At 47.0% G+C, this 20,213-nt stretch overlaps 1 protein-coding gene across 27 annotated transcripts; it reads right to left on the bottom strand.

Moving 5' to 3' along the window:
* Positions 1 to 267: 267 nt before the first annotated feature.
* On the bottom strand, positions 268 to 17,593 carry LOC102120967 (leukocyte immunoglobulin-like receptor subfamily B member 2). Of its 27 annotated transcripts, none has more exons than XM_074024762.1 (16): positions 17,361 to 17,593; positions 6,698 to 6,814; positions 6,233 to 6,472; positions 6,035 to 6,070; positions 5,558 to 5,845; positions 5,107 to 5,409; positions 4,585 to 4,881; positions 4,029 to 4,331; positions 3,657 to 3,707; positions 3,321 to 3,368; positions 2,590 to 2,712; positions 2,201 to 2,276; positions 2,090 to 2,127; positions 1,729 to 1,781; positions 689 to 844; positions 268 to 609 (listed from the first exon to the last, which is right to left on the bottom strand). In XM_074024762.1, exons 3-16 carry the CDS (start codon positions 6,369 to 6,371, stop codon positions 463 to 465), a joined length of 2,058 nt encoding a protein of 685 aa, XP_073880863.1. In that variant the 5' UTR covers positions 6,372 to 6,472; positions 6,698 to 6,814; positions 17,361 to 17,593; the 3' UTR covers positions 268 to 462. The 27 variants fall into 27 exon arrangements, with proteins under 27 accessions (XP_073880863.1, XP_073880857.1, XP_073880864.1 ...); XM_074024756.1 differs by having other exon boundaries at positions 689 to 847; positions 3,321 to 3,371; positions 6,233 to 6,314; XM_074024763.1 differs by having other exon boundaries at positions 6,233 to 6,314.
* Positions 17,594 to 20,213: the final 2,620 nt, after the last annotated feature.

Genomic DNA, 20,213 nt, shown 5'->3' with positions numbered 1-20,213 from the left:
TGGTCAAGATGGTCTCGGTCTTCTGACCTCGTTATCTACCCGCCTCGGCCTCCCAAAGTGCTGTAATGACAGGCGTGACTCACTGTGCCCGGCCCTAACTTTCTAATAGGAAAACCAAGATCATTCATTTCCTACTTTTTTTTTCTTTTCTAATTCATTCATTCGTGGCTTGTAGTTTTCCAGTTTCATCGTTTGATGTGTAATATTTACATTGTGATTCAGTTCAATGCACTTTCTGACTTTTAGTTTTCTCAGTGACTTCAATGATTATTGACAAGTCTGTTGCTTTATTTCAAAAATGTATAGATGTTAGTTATTTATACTGCAGAACTGAGTGACCCTTAAAAGTTCCCAGCGTTTCCTGGTGTAGGTCCAGGCTGACTGGGGTTCAATGGTGTCCACTGGGGGCAACTCCCATGCGTTCCAGACTCCCTGGAATGTGGGGTCTAGGTCCCCTCTGGGCTAGTGGATGGTCAAGGTGGCATAGATGCTGGACTCAACTGGAGGCGCCCTTTCCTGGGGTGGAGGAGGCTCAGTTGTCTCCCGTCTGAGGGTCAAGCTCTGCAGCTGGGCATAGGTCACATCCTGGGGGTCTTCAGATGCAGCAGCCTGCAGTGGGGGAGAGTGAGAGGGAAGGAATGTGATGGGGGTGGGGGAGGGCTGGGGGCCTGGAGAGGAAGGGACTAGCCTGAGTGTCCATCTGCCTGTCCTCTTCCGCCTGTGTGTCCTTTGTGTCCAGGAATTCCTCGGACAGTGGGGAGGGAGGGGAGGCCATTTCTCTCCTAGGTCCGGAGTGTTTCACCCGGGCGTACGTCACTGCCTGGGGGTCTTCATCGTGTGGGCTCTGCTGGAGAAAGACACTGGTGGGGGGTGTCCTTGAGTCCCCCTGACCTCCTGGAGTCAGTTTTCCCCACTGTTCCCAGGGTGATCCGAATACATCCCTTTCCTGATGGAATCTCAGGGACGCCCTAAGGCCGTGGGGGGTCTGGCCGCTCCCTCCCTGTGGTTCTGGCCTCTCCTCCTCACTCTGATCTTGTCCATTTGGCTGCAGCCTAATGCCCGCCTTCCTGCAAGAGCTCGCTGCTGCCTCGGGACCTTTGCACAGCTGTTTCTTCTGCCTGCAGGGGCTCGTCCATTAGAGGATCCTGTGGCCCCCTCCGTCCAGGCTTCTCAGATGACAGCTGAGCAGACAGCCCTCCCCTTACATTCAGACTGGCCCCACTGCCCCACACTCTGCCCTTTCCCTGGTTTATGTTTCTTACAGCACGTTGCACTGCTGGACACTGCATTTATTTGCATTTTGTCTCCCACCACGAGGTGAGCTCAGGAGGCGGGGACGGCTCTGCTCCCTGCTGTGTCTGCAGCTCCCACAGGGAGCCCGATCCACAGTGAGCTCCCTGGGAACACTCGCTGGATGAATGAATGAAGCGGAGCCCAGGGGACCGGGGTGGTTCATCTATTCCTCATCCTCCTGAGGCCTGGGGAGCGCTCTAACCACCAGACGGCCAAACAGAGGAGGAGGAGCGGGAAGGGGACCCGGGAGGAGGCTCGCGAGGTCCCAGGACAGCAGGAGAGAGTGAGGTCACAGCAGGCGGGAGGCAGCGTGCTGGACAAGGAGGGGTCTACGGTGACGATGCTGAGAACCGGGTGAAGAGGACAGAGAAGTCCTGCAGGATTAGATCTGGCACCAGGAGGCCTTTGGTGCCCGGGACAGGGGCAGGGTCTCACCTGACTGTCCAGCTCCACCCCGTCCTCAGGCTGTGTGTCCTTCACGGCAGCATCTGCTGGGCCAGAGCAAGGGGTTTGTCTCCTGGGAAGGTTCCCTGAGACCTCAGTCCTGTGGGCCCCTGCCCAGCTCCCAGACGGGGCCACTGCGATGCAGAGGGGCTGCGATGTTCCCGAGGTCCCACAGTGTGGGGTGAGATCATCTCACCCTGAGCCCCAGACCCTTTCCAGCCTGTGCCCCTTTCCCCATTGCTAGGGAAACTTTGGGGCCCCGTCTCCTCCTGGCTGGTCGCCTCCCCCATCTCCTCCTGGCTGGTCGCCTCCCCCATCTCCTCCTGGCTGGTCGCCTCTTCCTGTCACTCACAGAGGTTTTCTTCCTGGGTGTCGGCAGCTGGGCTGGACCTGGGGGAGGAACGGGAGCTTTAGGGGCAGTGTACGGGCCCGGTGGGAGTCTGGGGTCTTTGGGCAGAATTACCTCCTCTGAAGGCCTCTGTCTCTGGGCTCTGGCTCCACAGCCCCTGCAGGATGTTGGAAATCAGCCTTTCTCTGGGCTGGGGGAAGAAGGACAGAGCCTCAGCCCTGGGAACATCGGAGCCCCTGCCCCCCACACACAGCTCGAAGGTAAGGAAGGAAACCTGAAAACACTCCTGCCTCCATGTTCCAAATGCCCCATGAGATGGACAGAGCCCGAAGGACACTTTACATTTGTAGATGGGACTGACATTAAGTGCTTTCTCCATTCGCCTGGTGAGAAATGCTGGAACAGTTCCTCAAAGCTGCATTTGCCCAGTGGTTTGGATTCCCTTTGGCTGCACCCTGAGCCCACCCTCGGTCAGCCCACAGGGTCTCCCCTTCCCTACTCACCTGATGTCCAACGTTTGCCCTGACGTCGATGTCGGAGGACGAGGAAGAGGAGGAGGAGGAGGAAGAGCAGCAGGACGAAGGCCACCAAGACGCCAGTCACAACCCCCAGGTGCCTTCCCAGACCTTGAGCATGATGACATCAGAAATGGGGGTGATGTCATTGAAATAAGCGCCTACTGTGTGCAGGTGACTGCTGGACCTTCTGTTCACCACCTCCAACCCCCACAACAGAAACATCCACCCCACCCACTTTACAGATGGAAAACTGACGCTCAGAGAAGTGAATCGCCTGCCCCAGGACCCCCAGCCGGGAAGCGGCAGAGCTGGGAAGGGAATCCAGGAGTCTGACCCGCAGCCCTTGTTCCCTGCACCAGAGCTGAGCCCTGGAGCTGCAGGGAAAGAACCTGACCGTCCTGAACCACAGCCCTGCTCCCCTCCCCTGCCCCAGGTCACCGTCACTGCTGCAGGTGGGACAGGACAGGCCCCTGCGGAATCGGGTCTGGGAGGCTTCCCTGGGAGGCCTCCTCTCCCAGGAGGCCACAGCTGGGAGTCAGAGCTGAAAGGAACGTTCCCACCCGCAGGCCTCTTTCCTTTACACCTGGAGAAACTGAGGCCCAGGCAGGGGAGGGGCCTGTCCACGTCACCATCTCCAGAGGAGGCTGAACCTAGGACAGAACCGACCTCTGCCTCCCCAGGACCCCGCCCACCTTCCTCTCAGAGCCCCCACTCACCACTCTGGGGGGCCGACCCTGTGGGGGTGAGGGACTGGTCCTCAGGGCCTGCTGGGTCAGGATGGGAAGGTGAGGGCTGGGGCTGCCCTGCTCCCCACGTCAGCCCGGCTGCTCCTTCCCGAGGCTGGGCCCCAACACCTCCCTCTGCCTCGACCCCGCCCCTCACCGGCCCAGCCTGAGCCCCTGGGAGCCTGTGGCCCCTCCTCTGGCTCTGCCCGGCTCCCTGGAGGGAAGGCCATGCCTGAGTCCTTGAGGGGAATGGGATTCTCTGGGAGACTCAGGGCTGCCCTGGGGGAGGCCGTTCTCCCTCTGAGTCCAGAAGCCGCAGTGACTTACCACATGTGGAGGTGGGGCCTGTTGTGGGGGAGCTGGGGCCTCCGGAGGGTCCTGGGTTAAAGAATGAGAGAAGGCTGAGGAGCTGGGGCTTCCCTGAAGTCTGCACCTCAAACCAAATTTCTCTACGTGGGGGCTGTGGTCTCCCCAGCCTCTCCCTCCACCCACCTCTCCTGTTCATGATGCTGGCGATGCCGCTGAGGGTGGGCATGCCTTCGGGGGAGCCGTTGTCCTCCTCCCCTCTGATGAGTGAGTCTCCCTCTGGCAGAGACCCCCGTCGCACCCCCACTCACTTCATCCCAGCCCAGAGCTCTCCTGGGGGCAGGGCCAGAGCTGAGTCTTTGGGCTCAGAGAGGACAGGGTGAGGGCCCTCACCTGAGACCACGAGCTCCAGGGGGTCACTGGGGACGGACAGCAGGTAGGAGTCAGAGCTGTGTGAGCCGTAGCACCTGTAGGTCCCCGCGTGGGCTGAGGTCACAGGACTCATGGGAAATTCAGCCTGGTGCTTGGGATATTTGTACATTGATCTTAGATGGAGGTGGGCATCAGCTGCTCCCGCCTGGGTCAGAAGGAAAGCGTGGAACTGCCACGAGGACTGACAGAGCAGGGTCACGTTCTCTCCTGAGGCCACCTTGGGGCCCGGCTGCACTGAGATGAAGGGTGTGCCACGGATCTGTCCTGGAGAGAAGAAGGATGGGTGAGGGGCTGCCCCACCTGGTTCTGAGCTGACGCCTCTCCAGGCTTCTATCTGGGACCCTCAGTCTCTGTCTCTGTTTTCTCTGAGTCTCCCTCTCCCCACCCATCCCCTGTCTCTGTCTGTCTCTCTCTCCCTTGGGACCCCCACCCCTCATCCCAGCCAGCACCACCTGGGCTCCCCCGGCGGGGCCTGTGCAGAGCCTGGGTCCCTGACTGAACCCGCTGGGCTCCTCACCTGCGATCAGGATGTCCAGGGGGTCACTGGGGGCCGACCACTCGGAGGAGAGGTTGTGTGCACCGTAGCATCTGTACTGGCCCCCGTGGGAGCGGCTCACAGGGCCCAGGAGGAAGTTGGCCTGGGAGAGCCCAGCCTGGGGCTGCCGGCCAGGGCGCTGGAGGAGGTCACCTTCTCCCTCCTTGTACAGAGCAAATCTGCCGTAGCCGACATCAGAGCCACACTGGAGGGTCAGGCTCTCCCCACGGGCCACGACAGGACCCGGCTGCACTGAGAGTGACGGCTTCTTAGAAACACCTGGGAAAAGGTGCTCACGGTTTCCAGGAGCGACCCTCAGGCTTCCCCACAAACCCTCCCTCTCCCCCTGGGCCTCACCACTGCTGATCTTCCCGTGTCTCTGACCCCAGGAGCCCTGAGCCCTCTCGTCCCAACATCATCCCACCTGGCGCTGCCCTGAGACGCGGCTCCTCCCCACCTGCCTGGAGACTCAGGGAACTCCAGACAATGCTGTGAATTTCTCACCTGGGACCAGGAGCTCCAGGAGATCACTGGGTAAAGACCACACATAGGGAAAGCGTGAGTCATAACCATAGCACCGGTACGACCACCTGCGACTCGGGCTCACGGGGCCCACGGAGAAGACGGCCCAGGACCAGCCACGGGCATGGAAGTGGGAGTTGAGACGTTGTGGGTGTTCATCTTCTCCTTCCTTACACAGAATGAAGCCATCAAATGCCACCTGTGAGTCACACTGGAGAGTCACGTTCCCTCCTGAGGCCACCATAGGGCTGGGCAGGGCTGAGAGGGTGGGTTTGCTGTAGGCTCCTGGGAGAGAAGGCGGCACCGTGTTAAATGGGCTCCCACCTCCCACATCATCCCCAGGGCTGGGCTGTGAGAGGGAGACGCCCCTGAGAGCCGACCCCCTTCCTGAAGACAGAGCCTGGGGCTGGGACAGAGAGATAGGTCCTCTCACCTATCACCACCAGCTCCAGGGGGTCGCTGGGCTCTGACCACGAACTGCGGCTGTAATACTGACAGCGATACTGCCCTGTGTGTTCCCAGGTGATGAATCCAATGGCGAAATAGCCCTTCTTGACAAGCTCTTGTCGTATCCGTCTAACCCAGGATGCTGGGTTTTTTTCCCTATATAGACGGTAGTCCTGAACCTGAAGGCTCCCCTGACACCTGAGGGTCACGGGACTCCCCTCGCTGATCATAGACCCTGGCTCAGCCCAGAGTGTGGGCTTGGCGGGGAGGATTCCTAAAAGGAAATCACAGATCGGATTCTAAGTCATTTCCCACCCAACAGATCTCAGCTCTTGGCTGCAGGACCCTCCAGATGCCCCCATCAGTCAGCCCAGATCTGCTCTTCCCCATCCCCAGCTGCACAGGGGTGGCCCCTTGTCCCCAGGGAGGAGGAGGGACCTGGGACAGCTGGGGACAGACTCACCTGCCTGCACGTGGGTCCTGGAGCCCAGACTCAGCCCTGGAAGAGAGTTCCCTGTGAGAGATTTGCCCCTGAAGCCTGAGCAGGTCCTCCCCTCCCTGGGATCTTTGTGAGCCCCTGGGGTCTCCTTATGCACCAAAGTTTGGCTGTGGGGTGAGGCCCCTCCTAGGTTAGAATCTCCCCTCCCTCTTCAAATCTCACCGAGACAGATCAGGACCATGAGAATGGAGGTCATAGCTTCTCCTCCCACTGTCCTGCTCTGCGGATGGATGAGCCCTTGGTGCTGGCAGGACAGAGACACACAGGTGTGGACACTCGGAGGCTGGGCCCTTCTTGTCATGGGATTTTGTCATCTGCAGCCACACAGGAAGCGGAACTGCCCTCCCCAGGAACCTGGCTGTCATTCCTTTAGGTCTGAGGTTGGGGCAGGCACCGGGCCCTCTGCAGACATTTCAGACTGTAATGGGGTCTTTCCTGACCCCCAGCCACTGTCTGTCTGGTTTATCCTCGTCTCACTGAGAGCCGGGATGTAGCGGCAAATAGAACTGGTGCTTCCTGTGTCTGCCCTTCCAGATGAGGGTAGCAGAGGCTTCCCCTTCACAGTCTCCCACAAAGTCTCCCTCCCTCCTTCAGCCATCCATCAGCGCAAGGTTGTGGGGTCCTTACCTTGCCAATTATCTCTCCAGCCCTGGAGATGCTTCAGGGAAGACGCAGGTCCATGCTGCAGGCAGACTCAGATCAGCAGAGACGCATCTCACATCTGGCTGTGCCGTCCAGGCTGAGCTGCGTGTGGCAGTGAGCACAGAGGAGAAATGCAGGGAAATAGGGGAAGAAAAGTTGACTTCTTTCCTGGCACTGGATTGTGAATTTTCTTTCAACCAAATAGTCCCCATCTCAACTTCCCCTTTTTAAAACTTTTTTTGCTACAGCGTCCAGCCCCACCCAGCTGGGAACAAACCTCTGAGTCTTTCCTTCCTCTTTAGTGCCCCTGTGCCCTTGGCCGTCCCTCTGCACCTCAATTCCTGCTCAGCATTTCTGGAACAATGACTTATGTTTGAGCTTTGATTTGGGGAGTGGGGGAGGGAGCTGATATTTATTCAATGACCGGTTATCATCCACTGCCTGTGTGACCTTGGGCGGTAGTGAACCATCTCTGAGCCTCAGTCTTTTCCTTTGTAGACTGTTTTCACAAATCCCGCTCGCCACCGTGGTCGTGGGGTCAGTGGTGCCTGGGACATTGGGAGGGGCTCATTTGTGCTTCATTTCCAGACCAAGGTAAGATCTGAGGTGTCTGGGACATGAGAGGATCTTGGTGTTGGATGGTTGATGCATCCACTCATGATGTCGCCCCTGACCCTAATGGAGAAGTGTACATCAGGCATTTCTGAAATACCCAGAGAATCAAGGTCATGAGCAGAAAAAGAGGTATGGAAGTTCCCAAGGGTAGACGGATCCACAAGAAAGAACAGAGGCCAGAGATGAGATGCCACAGGGTCCCGGGACCATCAAGGGCTCATTAGGGTGGAGGTTTCCACCACTGAGTGGAGCCAGGAGAGGAACCTCACGATCTGCAATGACAGGGGGGAGCTCAGGGCTCCAGATGAAGGTGGGAGGCTGCGTCCTCCAGCCACACCTGAGGCTGGAGTGGACCCCAAGCAACCCAGGGGAGTCACCTCAAGGGAGTGCACCCAACCGTCCAGTGATAGAGCTGCTGGGATTCCAAAGAAAGAAGCACTGAACACCAGGGTGTCCATAGAGCATTTATTAGGGGGACTTCCATAGAGTGGGGCATCCTTGTCTCCTTGCCCAGTGTCTGCTTGTGCATCTCAAGGATGTGCTTCCACACAGAAGCATGTTCCTGAGATGGACAAGGAGGCACTGGGTGTTCTACACAAAGCTTTAACCAACCAACCAACCAACCAACCAAAAAACCCTAGAGAATATGATCTCTCAGTACAGTTGTTTTTTGGGATACACAGGCAATTCGTTTCAGTGCCCGCTACATGTACCCAAATCTGCCCGTACTCCAGCCTCGATGTTGTCTCTGCTTGACCTGCATATAGGAAAAGTTTGCTGTTCATACACGCAGGTCTTGCTTCTCACAAATGACATACTTCTGATCCCTGTTTGGTTGAAAAAGTGTGTATATAAGAGATCCCAGGAATTCAAGGTTGCCTTGCTCCAGGGTCGCCTGGATTTTGAGTGTATTTGGGAATGAGAAGCAAGGATTACAATCTGGAGTGCATGGCATGGCAAGACACAGTGCGTCCAGAGAGGGAAGTGTGATATTGGGATATATACCGGTTTTCACCCGCGGTTCCTTGCTTGTAACTCCCATAGCCCTTGTTACAGTCTTTTGTTATAACATTGGCTGTGTTGGGCCTCAGGGGAGGCCTCTGACCTCCTCCTGCCCTTCCTTTACCTGCTCAAGGCAAGAATCTAATGTTCCCTGCCTTTCTGATGGTGGATCTTAAGACCCTCCCAGAAGATGGTCTCACCCTGTTTCTTGTGGGAGGAAATGCTGACATCATGAAGCTTCCATAAAAGCCCAAGAGGACTGGGTTTCATGAGTTTCTGGATGGCTGAGCATGCAGTGGTTCCTGGAGGGTGGCACCCAGGGAGGGCATGGAAGTCCCGTGCCCCTTCCCCCATGCCTCCTCCTATGCGTCTCTTTATCTGTGTCCTCTGCAGTGTGCTTTGTATTCAACCAGGAAATGTCCATGTCTCCCTGAGTTCTGTGAGCTGCTACAGCAAATTAAACCCAAAGAGGGGGTCATGGGATCCCCAACTTGAAGTTGGTTGGAGGTCTGGACTTGGCAGTGGTGTGGAGGGCAGTCTTGGGGACTGAGCCTTCAATCTGTGGGATCTCGGACTGTCTCTGGGTAGACAGCGTCAGAACTGACTTAGACATCCCAGCTGATGTCTAAGCTACTGGGTTTGGGAAAAAAAACCCACACATGGCCGGGCGCGGTGGCTCACGCCTGTAATCCCAGCACTTTGGGAAGCCGAGACGGGCGGATCACGAGGTCAGGAGATCGAGACCATCTTGGCTAACACAGTCAAACCCCGTCTCTACTAAAAATACAAAAAACTAGCCGGGCGAGGTGGCAGGCACCTGTAGTCCCAGCTACTCGGGAGGCTGAGGCAGGAGAATGGCGTAAACCCGGGAGGCGGAGCTTGCAGTGAGCTGAGATCTGGCCACTGCACTCCAGCCTGGGTGACAGAGCGAGACTCCGTCTCAAAAAAAAAAAAAAAAAAAAAAAAAAACCCCACACATCTGATCCTACAAGTCTTCTGTGTTGATGATCATTGATGATTGGTGTAAGAGTAGAGGAAAAACACCTTAGAGAGAGCTCTCTGTACGTAGAGAGGTAAAGGAGGTTCTTATCAGCAACAAAGGAGAGGCTGACAGAGCTGCTTAGAAACAGAGTTCTCTGGTTCCAGAGGTTCAGAGCCAGAGCTGCTGTCGGTCCACTGCAGGAGATGTTGTTGCTGGGAAAATGTTCTCTCGAGAGCATCTTACCTGAATTCCTGACATCCTAAAGAATAGCTAGTGATAAACCTTGTCAAAGCAGGAGATGGGTGAAGGGCATGAAAGAGTTTCTTGTGGGGTTTTTTTAAAAGTCCTTAGAAACAGTTCTCATCTGAGACCTGGAAGCATGAGCCTTCCCTCCTTCAGGCCTTTCTGGCCCTATGGGGTATGAGTTTGACCAAAGTCATCTCATCCTTGCACCTGTGACTTTCCTATTGGGTGTCTGCAGTGAAGGGAGTGGGTTACAAAGTTTAACTTGAGAGTTTCAGGAATTTGGTTGAGGAGAGGGCTTGTTTCTACAATAATTAGCAAAAGGGTTAATTTTTTCAGTGTTTTCTAGAAACAACCTAAAGTGCTTTATCAGTACCTGGGAATATTCAAGACCTCCGCTTGGGTTCCAGCCTGCAGGTGGAAACAGGCATCTGTCCAACCCACAGAGCAGTCATGGCACTTTGTCTCTCTCTCAGAACAAAGCAAAAAGTGTAGGAAACCGTGGGACCCTGGAGAGACTGTGGTTCCCCCTCTTCTGTATTTGTGGACAGACCCTGGGATAGCTCCGCTCAGTGACCCCAGCCACACTCAGCACTAAGCCACTTTCCCAGATGGGCATGACACAGACTCACTTTATCATTGCTGGACCGGGCATCTCTCACACATGAGTGTGAGACTCACATGGGCCCCACCATGCGGGGCACAACACAGAGCTGATACTAAGCTTGGAAGCATGGACACTGCAGGGTAGAAGCGGCTACAGCAATGCTCCTCATCAGCTTTCATTCCTGAGTGAGCCCTGGGAGAAACTGTATAGAAGATCACGTGTATAGGAGAAAACCCCACCCAAGAGAAATAAAAATCAAAGTGCCCATTACAGAAAAAACAGGCAACTATAGAAACGAATTAGGAAGCTATTGTGATGTGAAAAATAGTAAATCATATCAGCACATTTAGAAATAATTGCATCAAGGACAAGACACAGCTGAAATGATGAACATTGTATTGGTGTGGAATATCAGTTAAATTTTTCATTAGTCATCAGAGAAAAACTAGAAATGAATAAAATAGAAAACATAATTAATGCGCACAAGAAACAGAATGGAGAGGAAACAGATATCTCTCTATGTGTCACACTTTCAGAACGAAGGAAATGAGTATGTTAGTCAGTAAATACTTGCAAAGAAAATGGTTGACATTTTTATAGAAATGAAGAAAGAACATGAGTTTACCGCAAACAAATTAATAAATAAAATTAATGTCTTAACTATGATAGAGTAAAAGCTACCTAGAATAGATTAAAAGTAATTTTAAAATTACTGGAGAAAATAAAAACTATTCTCAAAGGAAAGAGGAGCACATTGGGACTGGATTTCCCAAGAGTAAAAAGTGACAAGAAAATGACTGGAGGTTGAGGTTCCAGTTGGCTGAATGGAAAGGGCTGGAGTCTGCCTACTCACCAAGAGGACCCAAAATGGCGAGTAAATACCAACAGGTCAAGTGGATCTTCCAAGAGGACGCTGGGGTTCACCTGAGAACCATGAGGACACGGAGAGAAGAGAAGAGAAAAGGTGGGAGCCAGGAGAGGCTCTTAACACGGGGAAGGGGTGAGTGATGAGAGGCCCCCTAACAAGGGGAAGGGGTGAGTGATGAGAGGCTCCTTAACAAAGGGAAAGGGTGAGTGGGTGTGAGGCCCCTGGGATCCATACCCCTGCCTTGGCCCTTTACAATTCTGGTCCCAGGAGAGCCCCTGACCCCACTTGGCCTGCAGAGGCACACTAGGAGTTCCTGGAGATGGTGCAGAGGCGCCTCTGGAGCCCACGTGGAGTCCCACAGGCTTCTGATCCCTGAGTAGCCTGGGTCCAGCTGCCACTGCCTTAGCAGGGAGGGAGGAGGCCAGGCACCTCTGTGGGCCCCAGAATCAATATGACAGCTGGGGCACAGAAACAGCCAAGCTGAGCACCACACAGCTCCCCACCTCTGTTGTGTCCTGCTAAATGGGGCTTCCTTCCTGCTAATGGGGCTTGCCAGCTGCACGGCCCCAGTGCACCCGTCCTGCCCCCACCTGAACACCGTGGCCCTGGCTTGGAAACTCAGACAGGACAGATAAAGAATGAGACTGAGACAAAAACATTACAAAGAATCAACTGTTGGTTTTTTGAAAGTATAAATAAAATTGACAGAGGCTAACTACACGAACCAAAAAAAGGAGATTTAAATAAGCACAATCAGAAATGATCAAGTTGACAGTACAACCAACACCACAGAAATACAAACGATCATCAGAGACTACTTTGAACAGCTTTATGCACATAAACTAGAAAACCTAGAGAAATGGATGAATTCCTAGACATATACGACTTCCCAAGATCGCACAGGCAAAAAAATAGAAACCCTAAACAGACCAGTAACAAGTAACAGAAAAGAATCAGTATAAACATCTTCCAGCAAGAAAGCGCAGGAACAGATGGATTCACAGTTGAAATTTGCCATATATACAAAGAAGAGCTTGTGCCAATCCTACTGAAAGTTTCCAAAAAATCAAGGTGGTGGGATTCTTTCCTAGCTCATTCTATGAAACCAGTATCACCCTGACAGCAAAATCAGACAAGGACCCAACAGAAAAATAAAACTACAGGCCAAGAAACCTGAGGAACATAGGTACAAAAATCCTCAAGAAAATACTAGCAAATGGAATCTAACAGTGTATAAAAAACATAATATATCATGATCAAGTTGACTTGATTCCAGAGATGAAAGCATGGTTCAATATATGCAAAGTCAATAAAGGTGACTCATGACATAAACGTGAACTAAGAACAAAAAGCATACGATCATCTCAATAGATGCAGATAAAGCATTCAGTAAAGTCCAATATCCCTTCATGATAAAATCCCTCAACAGACTAGGCATGAAAGAAACATACCCCAAAATAATAAGAGCCTTATATGACAAACCCACAGCCAATATCAAATTGAATGGGGAGAAATGAAAGCATTTTCCCAAGAAATGGAACAAGACAAGGATGTCCACTCTCACCACTCCTATTCAACAGAGTACTGGAAGTCCTAGCCAGAGCAATCAGGCAACAGAAAGAAAGTGCATCCACATTGGAAAACAGAAAGTGAAATTATCTGTGTGTGCTGATGACACGATCATATACCAAGAAAACCCTGAAGATTCTTCCAGAAGACTCGTAGACTTGATAAGTGACTTCAGTAAAGTCTCTGGATACAGAATCAAGCTACAAAAATCAGTAGCCTTTCTATACATCAATACCATTCAAGCTGAGAACCAAATTAAGAACACACAAACACAAACACACACTGAGGAGTATATTTAACGAAGGAGGTGAAACACCTCTACACAGAGAATGACAAAATGCTGATGAAAGGAACTGTAGGCAACACAACCAAACAGAAAAATATTCCTTGCTCACAAATGGGAAGAATCAATATTGTTAAAATGACCATATTGCCCAAAGCATGCTACAGATTCAACACAATTCCTATCAGATTACAAATCTCATTTCTTTAACAGAATTACAGAGAAAGCAATTTTTAAATTCGTTTGGAACCAAAAACCAGCCTGAAGAGCTAAAACAATTCTCTGTAAAAAGAACAAACCAGGAGGCATCACATTACCTGATTTCAATTATACTGTAAGGCCATAGTAACTAAAACAGCATTTACTAGTACGAAAATATACACAGATGCCACATGGCTCGCATACAAAGCACATTCACTGCTTCATCTGGGTGCTGCACTTGGTGTTTTATAGGGAGAGTTGGCTAGTCCCCTTCTCAGGGCCAACAGACCTTTTAGTGGTGCTGTCTGGTCCACTAAGCTGGTTGTTCTCTCCAGAATAACCTCCTGTGCATTTGGATCACATATACTCATTAGTGATTGCTTAATAGAGATCTACGGGTCCTGCATCAACCCAAACAAGTTCTTAAATTCTGAAACATTTAAAATTAAGAATTTGGCCCTTAAAGTGGTTATTTTTTACAATCTACTACGTAGATTTTTTTTTTTTTAAGAAACTGATAACAATCTAAAAAGTGGAACAATTCCTTTGCATTATACCCTCTGGTTTTAATAGTTACATGTTTTTGCCCTTCCTCCATATCAAGTATCTTCTCGGTAATCACAGGTCTCAGAGTTAACTTTTGTTGTCCTCGCTAAATTGTTCTTCTTATTTACTTTTATCTGTGTAATTTTTCCTTTATTTTAAAGCAACTCTTAAATAGTTTCCTAACTAGAAAAAACCTACTTTTTTTTGGCAAAATCCATATCCTTGTGTTTTATAAACTTCACCAAAAACATTTTATGCTCTTACTATTTTAATTTAGTAACCCAAATTTCAAGTGAAAAAAAATGAGGTTTAACATAACATAGTTGTAAGATTGCAAATTACTCGAGAGTTTTAAGATTAAATTTACCAAATTAATTTTACTAAATATTAAAGTTATGTGAATTCAAAGGCATCTGAGTTAGCCTCTGCCAATCTGATAAGCACTTACTTTTTTTAAAAAAAAAAAGACAATTGATGAGTTTTTTCATGTAGTTTGGTAGTCAAATATCACATCCAGATAACACATCTGAAGATAGAGATATAACAGGCATACAGAATAAAAAGAGCAGGTCTAAAAGATATTTCATTTTTCTGTTTTTAGACAAAAATTCCTCTCTTACTTTAGATAATTAATAAAAGTTACAGAAGCCAACACAAGGCGAGGGAGAGAGCTATCATCCAAGGCCTTTCAAAAGAGAAACAGCCAAACTTTGATATATTCATCAGAAGAATTTCAAAAAGACAGATTACAGAATTTTAAAATTAAAAACTTTTTGCATTAAGAATAAGTTAATATTTTAGTAAAACCTTGTTTCAACCAATTATTTAGTTTTGTATCAGTGTGTGTTTTTTAAATATCAAAGACCCATCTGTAGAATGACTATTATAATTTATTTCTTAATCATAATCAACTATATTATACAACCTTTCTTTTTAAAAAAAGTCCTGTTTTTACTAACCTTATTGTGACTTACAGAGACCATTTACATCATGCTTAAACTGTCTGTTTTGTTCTAAATATCCCTCTTTCTTGAACTATCAGTTATTTTATTTCAGGACAAAAATTCACTACATAAGACACTTTCTTGTGTAAAATTACTTTCCTTTTCATCTTTTTTTACCAAAATTCCTCTTTATATTTATAACTTTCTTTACATCTCTCTTCTTTCCTGGTTCCATTTATCTTGTTTTATACATGACTTTTAAGTAAGCTCTGAATTAGACACAGATATTTATCTCTTAATAAGAATTGTTCCTTAAAATATGTTTTCCTATAATTTTTAAATTATAAATTATCCAGCTAGTCAATTAATATCTATTATTTAATATAACTTTAGATTCTAAATTACATGACAAGTTTGTTTATAAGCATTTATTCCATTGCATTTACTTGATAAATTTATTTAATAGTTTACCTAGATTATTTATGAACACTGTGACAGTCATCACTTCAAGTTAATTCCCTGTTAACCAATGTTATAAACTATGAATTTCAGGTGTTTACTTAGGTAAGGGAACTTATGGTTAAATATAAGGGTATTTTTTTAACTAATATCTCAATAGTTAGCTGTTTTCACATAACCAACAATATTACATGGCTTCTTTATTAAAAATTATACAAGCAAAGATCATTCTGTTTTGGGCTGGGTTTATAATTTTGTTTTGTATGTGTAAGGCTGCTCTTGAACTCCCAACCTCAGGTGATCCACCGACCTCGGCCTCCCAAAGTGCTGGGATTACAGGCGTGAGCCACCATGCCCAGCCAGGTTTGTAGTTTTATAACCCTTGTGGCAAATCTCATACTATTCTGCAGGGATAAGCCCAAAACCACTTGTGCCATAAATGCAAACAAAAATGCTAACAATTCTTAAGACATTTCTAATCTTATTTTACCAATAGTTTTAAAGCCAGCTTATTTATTAAAGATTTTACTTAAGTCAGGTGAACTTGAAGAAGCATTTTGTTCTGATAAAGTATTTGATTTAAGCACTTGTATCTTCTTTAAGCCAATTAATTAGAGCTCTTTTGTATATTTTTAGTAGTGAAACATAATGTACACCACACACAGATACATGGATGCCTTAGGCATGCTGATAGAAGTACATCTTATAGGTTCAAAAATCCTCTTTTTTTTTCTATCTCAAACTTTCAAACTCTTTTTTTTTTTTTTTTTTTTTTTTTTGAGGCAAGGTCTCACTCTGTCACCCAGACTGGAGTGCAGTGGCATGATCTCGGCTCACTGCAACCTCCATCTCCCATGCTCAAGCGATTCTCCTGTCTCAGTCTCCCAAGTAGCTGGGATTACAGGAGTGTGCCACTACTGCCTGGCTAAGTTTTACATTTTTAGTAGAGACAGGGATTCACCATGTTGGCCAGGCTGGTCTTGAACTCCTGACACCTACCTCAGCTTCCCAAAGTGCTGGGAATACAGGTGTAAGCCACCGCACCCAACCCTTTCAAACTCTTCATAACCTGTTTCCTTACCCCAGGCAGTTATCAGCTAAATAGCCCTAAATTTCCATATTACAGGAAACAATTTTTAGATGAAAAAATCAGATAGCAAAACTTACATCTCAAAGTACAGAGGAAGAAGTCTGGTGTGTTAGAGGGACATTAAAATGGATTCATTGCTAATTAAACATAAGATTATAGAAATCTGTCATAAAGGCTTTTAAACACACACCCCCCCCCACACACACACAGACATCCTGTAGCTTTTACTTCAAAACTCTAGCCATGAGATATTAATATAAATTTACCAATTTGCAAAAAAATTTGGATCTGGACAGTGGTTTTTATCTCAGTAGAAAAGTAACAGCAGATGTAAAGCAAGCAGAAAAGAAAATAGAGAAAGAGAGAACTTAGGAACTCTATAGTTTGCAAGCCGTCATTAGGGCTCTCTTACCTTGATGTAAATGTGCACAAAGACCATAATATTTTTGTTTTACACAAACTCCAGCAAGTAGAGGCGCCATAAAACAAATGGAGTGCCCACAAGGGTGTCATTCTTCTTGTTTTCTCCTCATTCTTAGATTATTTGTTTCCCACTTTTTCTTTTCTTTTCTTTTTTCTTTTCTCTTCTCTTCCCCCTCTCTTCTCCTCTTCCCTCCCGTCCTCTCCTCTCCTCTCTTCTCCTTTTGTTAAAGGAGGAAGTGAGCTGTGGCCTAGGGGTTTGTGCAGTGGGCCACAGTGTGCTGGTTGTGGGTGGGACTCCACAGGGTCTCACCACTTAGTCATTTCTTCCCTTTCATGTGTGTAAGTTTTTCTCTCCGAAGGTCTAAACACCTCCAGGAGTGCTCAAAATGCGGAGTGACCAACTCCCATCTGTGCTTCCTGGACAAACCTTGTTAATACTAATTTTGCTGTGGGTTCCCTGTAGGCCTCTCACATCACGGTGGGGTCCACCTCCCCAGACACTCCCACAAGCCCTCCTCATCACTTCCCACATTTTGGCTGGGAGGAGCAAAATGCCCTTTCTTTTCTAAGCTGAGGAAACACAGTCGGTCATTTCCCTATGAAAACAACAGTTCAGTTCCTCATGCAAATGTGAACAGGCAAGCCAAATCGAGATTAATTTGGGGAGAAAAGCAATGGAGAAGACCCTTTAGAATGTATCTCCCAACTAGAAGTAGGATCCTTAAACAACAACTTCCTAGAAAGAAAAAGAAATAGTAGCTCAGAATAAATAAAGGGCCGTCAACCAAAGGGAGATCGGGGCTCAGGAGGACTTACCACTTCCAGCAGAGAAGAAGCTCAAAATCCTGGAGGCTTTCAGTGGACCCCTGCTGGTACCAGAGCTCCAGGTTGAGACAACTCCTTTGGAGTCCTGAGTCTTATCTGAGACCTCACGTGTTCAGGCACCAAATTATTGTGGACAAAAAGAGTCAAACTCTGTAATACATTAAAAGAGATTTATTCTGAGCCAAATATGAGGAACCAGCCCTCAGGAGGTCCTGAGAACATGTGTCCCTTGACTTTTTAATAATGCCCTTCTGACAGGCATCAGAAGATATCTCATTGTGGTTTTGATGTGCGTTTCTCTCGTGATCAGTGATGTTGAGCTTTTTTAATATGATTGTTGACCACATGTATGTCTTCTTTTGAAAAGCGTCTGTTCATGTCCTTTGCCCACATTTTAATGGTTGTTTGTTTTCTTCTTGTAAATTTGTCTAAGTTCCTTAAAGATATTGGAGAGTAGACCTTTATTAGATGCATAGTTTGCAAAAACTTTCTCCCAGTCTGTAGATTGTCAGTTTACTCTGTTTACAGTTTCTTTTGCAGTGCAGAAACCCTTTGGTTTAATTAGATCTCATTTGTCAATTTTTGCTTTTGTTGCCATTTCTTTTGGCATTTTAGTCATAAAATCTTTGCCCATGCCTGTGTCCTGAATGTATTGTCTAGGTTGTCTTCCAGGTTTTTATAGTTTTAGGTTTTACATCCATCAATCAATCCATCTCAAGTTAATTTTTTTATATATGGTGTAAGGAAGAGGTCCAGTTTCAATTGTCTCCATATGGCTAGTCAGTTATCCCAGCACCATGTGTTGAATAGGGAATCCTTTCCCCATTGCTTGTTTTTGACAGGTTTCATAAAGATCAGATAGTTGTAGGTGTGTGGTACTATTTCTGGGTTTTCTATTCTGTTCCATTGGTCTATGTGTTTGTTTTTGTACCAGTACCATGCTGTTTTGGTTACTGTAGCCCTGTAGTATAGTTTGAAGTCAGGTAACATAATGCCTCCAGCTTTGGTTTTCTGTTTTTGTTTTTGCTTAGGCTTGCCTTGACTATTTGGGCTCTTTTTAGGTTCCATATGAATTTTTAAATTTTAAATTTTTGGTTCCATATGGTTTTTCTAGTTCTGTGAAGAATCTCAATGATAGCTTAATACAAATAGTACTGAATCTACAAATGGCTCTGAGCAGTATGCCCATTTTTAAGATGTTTATTCTTCCTATTCATGATCATGGAATGTTTTTCCATTTGTTTGTGTCGTCTCTAATTTTTTGAGCAGTGTTTTATAGTTCTCCTTCAAGAAATTTTTCACCTTCCTAGTTAACTATATTCCTAGGTTTTGTGTGTGTGTGTGTGTGTGTGTGTGTGTGTGTGTGTGTGTGTGTGTAAGCTGTAATTGGGATTGCATTCCTGATTTGGCTCTCAACTTGACTGTTATTGGTATATAAATGCTAGTGATTTTTGCACATTTATTTTGTATCTTGAGTCTTTGCTGATGTTGTTTACCAGCTTAAGAAGCTTTTGGGTTGAGACTATGATGTTTTCTAGATATAGGATCATGTCATCAGCAGACAAAGATAGTTTGACTTCCTCTCTTCCTATTGGAATACACCTTATTTTTTTCTCTTGCCTGATTGCCCTGCCTAGTATTTCCAATACTGTTGAATAGCAGTGGTGAGAGAGGGCATTCTTGTGCCAGTTTTCAAGTGGATTGCTTCCAGCTTTTGCCCATTCAGCATGATGTTGGCTGTGGGTTTGTCATAAATGGCTCTTATTATTTTGAAGTATGTACCTTCCATACTAGTTTAATTAGAGTTTTGAACAAGAAGTGATGTTAAATTTTATCAGAAGCCTTTTCTGTATCATTGATATAATCATGTGGTTTTTTTTTTGTTTTAGCTCTGTTTATGTGATGAATCTGTTTTTTGATTTGTGTATGTTGAACCAATTTCAGGCTCATTATTGGTCCATTGAAGAATTCAATTTCTTCCTGGTTCAGTCTTGGGGGGGTGCATGTGTCTGGGAATTTACCCATTTCTTTTAGATTTTCTAGTTTATGTGCATACAGGTGTTCATTATATTCTCTGATGGTTGTTTGTATTTCTCTGGGATCAATGGTAATATTCCCCATGTCATTTGTGATTGTATTTATTCAAATCTTCTCTTTTATTAAAAATTAATCTAGCTAATTTATATTATATTCTCTGATGGTTGTTTGTATTTCTCTGGGATCAATGGTAATATTCCTCATGTCATTTGTGATTGTATTTATTCAAATCTTCTCTTTTTTAAAAAAATTAATCTAGCTAGCAGTCTATTTTATTAATTTTTTCAAAAAAAGCAGCTCTTGGATTTGTTGATCTTTTGAATGATTTTTTTTGTGTGCCAGTCTCCTTCAGTTCAGCTCAGATTTTGGTTCTTTCTTGTATTCTACTAGCTTTGGGGTTTGTTTGCTCTTCATTCTCTAGTTCTTTTAGTTATGATGTTAGGTCATCACAACTAATGCGACGTGGACATTTAGTGCTATGCATTTTCCTCTTAGCACTCCCTTAGCTGTGTCCCAGAGATTCTGGTATGTTGTATCTTTGCTCTCATTCGTTTGTAATACCTTCTTGATTTCTGCCTTAATTGCATTATTTACCCTGATATAATTCATATGATTCAGGAGCAGGTTTTTTAACTTCCATGTAATCGTATGATTTTGAGTGAGTCTCAATTTCTAATTTGATTATGCTGTGGTCAGAGGGTGGTTTGTGCCGACTTCAGTTGTCACAAACTGAATTTGCTGAGGAGTGTTTTGCTTCCAATCATGTGACTGAATTTAGAGCATGTGCCATGTGGTGATGAGAAGAAT

This window comes from Macaca fascicularis, chromosome 19 (assembly GCF_037993035.2).
Source record: "Macaca fascicularis isolate 582-1 chromosome 19, T2T-MFA8v1.1".
Classification (NCBI taxonomy): Eukaryota; Metazoa; Chordata; class Mammalia; order Primates; family Cercopithecidae; genus Macaca; species Macaca fascicularis.
The sequence above is the reverse complement of the archived record's forward strand: the minus strand, read 5'-3'. Positions and strand labels throughout refer to the sequence as shown.